The sequence below is a fragment of the Priapulus caudatus genome, unplaced genomic scaffold, assembly GCF_000485595.1.
Source record: "Priapulus caudatus unplaced genomic scaffold, Priapulus_caudatus-5.0.1 Scaffold945, whole genome shotgun sequence".
In the NCBI taxonomy this organism is placed as follows: Eukaryota; Metazoa; Priapulida; class Priapulimorpha; order Priapulimorphida; family Priapulidae; genus Priapulus; species Priapulus caudatus.
Genome location: NW_014578006.1, coordinates 47,917 through 50,407, shown reverse-complemented (window position 1 = coordinate 50,407; position 2,491 = coordinate 47,917). Strand labels below are relative to the sequence as shown.

The window sequence follows — 2,491 nt, the reverse complement described above, 5'->3', positions numbered from 1 at the left end:
GTGTGTGTGTGTGTGTGTGTGTGTGTGTGTGTGCCTTTGTGTATGTATCTGTGTGTGCGTGAGTGTATCTGTGTGTGTATGTGTGTGCGCGTGTGTGTGTGCGTGTGTGCGTGCGTGCGTGCGTGCGTGTATGTGTATGTGCGTGCGTGTAACTATCTGTGTGTGTGCGTACTGCAGGTGTCGGTGAGGGAAGGCAGTGACTGGCCGACGAGCGTCGCCGAGTACATCCGGCAGGGCGACGCCGTGCTGCTGGAGGCTGCCGACACCGTCCTGACGACGTTTCAGGAGGAGATGCTGCCTTGCGAGTCCTGCACAGAGTTCTACGACGTGCTCGGTCAGTTGCCATGGTTACGCCGCCGCCGCCGCGTACACAACAACGCACGCGCGCCTTGTAATCCGACACTCGCACGTGTAATCCAATTGCTTTTTACACATGCACACATTAAAACGAGATAGAATGGAATATTATGTCGGGTGCGGGCGGTGAATGGGGGTGGCGGGGGAGAGGAGGGGGGTTGAGGAAGAATCGATGGGAAAACTGAGGACGAGCCTCGCAATGTTTTTTTTTGCGATGTTTTTTTGTTACGAGTAGAAGGGTCGTGGTGAAGGCACGCAGTTTTAAATGTCGCGTGGGGGGGGGAGGAGGAAAATGCGAGCGTGAACGAATGAATTTTCGTGGAGATTTCCATTGCGTTTATTCCGCTCACTGATTTCCTTGTGTTTGTTGCGCACACTTCGTCCAGGCGAAAAACAGGGAAAATGCGCGTCTCTCGAATTTGCATTGCAGAATGATTTTCGGCTGCAGAATTATTGCACCCAACTCTTCTCTCGTATCGTCCTCATTAGCATCCTGGTAGTAGCGATAAGTTTGATAGATAAGTTGATAGATGATGATTAGAAGTGTAATAAATTACTGGTGGGTAAATAAAAGATTGCTTGCTGAGTATATATTCGCAGAGACGCGGTCGAAGTCGGTGGTTGTGGGACGCTGTGGCGTTTTGCTGAGTCGGCCTGTGGCCCGTGTGTCGAAAACAAAATTCATCGTAACATTAGTCTTAGTAATAATCTTTTCTCTTAGACCGTTGACAGAAGCGTCGTAAAGTTATGAGAATTACACATTTGTTTTAGTCGGATTTAAATTCTACTAAACCTCATAACTTTACGTAAAAACAAAATGTCACGTCAAACTAGTGTTGAACGACTGAATTTTGTTACTGACAACGGGCGTACGGTTTCGGCAGTCAGACTAACGTGTTTCTTTTCTGTTTTTGTCGACACAGGAGTACTAGGCGATATAAGTGACACGTTCATGGCAGACTTGTTTGCTTCCATGCCTGCGCAGTGAAGCAAGCAATAACACTCACCCACCCTCAGCGTGACAATGACCACCCAGCAAGGATTCACGCTTCTGTCGGCACGTGTTAATTTGCCGTCCGCTCGGTTTAGTTGTATTGGTATAACTCGACGATCGGCGTTGTTATCTGTCGTAAAACTTGTGATGATGGTGAGTCACACGATTTGTTTTGATTTTTGACTTTCCTCCCCACATTACGCAGTTTTAATCAATTATTATTTTACTGCTAATTGTATACATGCGGGCACTCTTTGGGATTTGGGTCTATTGAATATGAATGGAATTTGTGACGAAATATGGCACAGGAAGTACACTAGAAGTCTTAACTGTGGTTATGCTATTAGCGTATAAATGGGTAAGCCCAAGCAGAGAACTCTTCTAAAGAAAACCATTTACCATGGTCGATCTTTTCTTTTTTTTCGTGGATATTATCAATGGTATGCAGTGCATAGCATATGTATATCAAAGAGAATAAATGTAAGCAGGCGAGTGTTGCATGTTTTTTTTGTTGCTTTGGGAGTGCAGACGAGTCATCAGACATCAGTCGATAGACTCTCCATATTGGATTGTTGCATAAAGGTGTAAGGAAACGCAGTCACGGGTAACAGCAGCAGCTTCTACGGGGGGAAAGAACACAGGCACTTGGAGCGTTTCAATAAAATATAATGCTAAATAAATACGAAATCTATTTACTACCAAAGTATTAATGTTTCTCTACTCTCTTTCGCCTATTATTGCCGATAATTAAATAGAGATCTTATTTTTATTTCTCTATATTTATGTGTCAGTGTGCGGCAGCGTGCGTGCGGTGTACATGTGTGTTGCAGAGAAGCATTTACACGGAATTTACAGGATTGTCGGCAATAATAGGCGAAAGAGTAGAGAAATATTAAGACTTTGGTAGTAAATAGATTTCGTGTTTATTTAGCATTATATTTTATTGAAACGCTCCAAGTTGCTGTGGGAAAGAAGGTCGTTCAAATATAGTGAGTAATTCCGGCTCAGGCTTTGCCTCTCAGCTTTCCTAGCTTCGATGCGTCAGTGGTGTTGCGGGTCTTGGTCGAACCGTTCACTGACTTCCCCATTACAATCATTAAGAATCTATCGAATAAAAGGTTGCTAATGCTATTCACTACA

At 44.5% G+C, this 2,491-nt stretch overlaps 1 protein-coding gene across 1 annotated transcript in view; it reads left to right on the top strand.

The window, feature by feature from the left end:
- The window catches only part of LOC106814559 (E3 ubiquitin-protein ligase UBR4-like), a 44,982-nt gene extending 43,138 nt beyond the window's left edge, over nt 1–1,844 (top strand). Inside the window, exons 34-35 of the mRNA XM_014818890.1 lie at nt 178–334; nt 1,281–1,844. Of these exons, the coding sequence (XP_014674376.1) occupies nt 178–334; nt 1,281–1,345 (222 nt within the window). The 3' untranslated portion in view covers nt 1,346–1,844. The remainder of the gene's footprint in view (nt 1–177; nt 335–1,280) is intronic.
- The last annotated feature ends 647 nt before the right edge of the window (nt 1,845–2,491 follow it).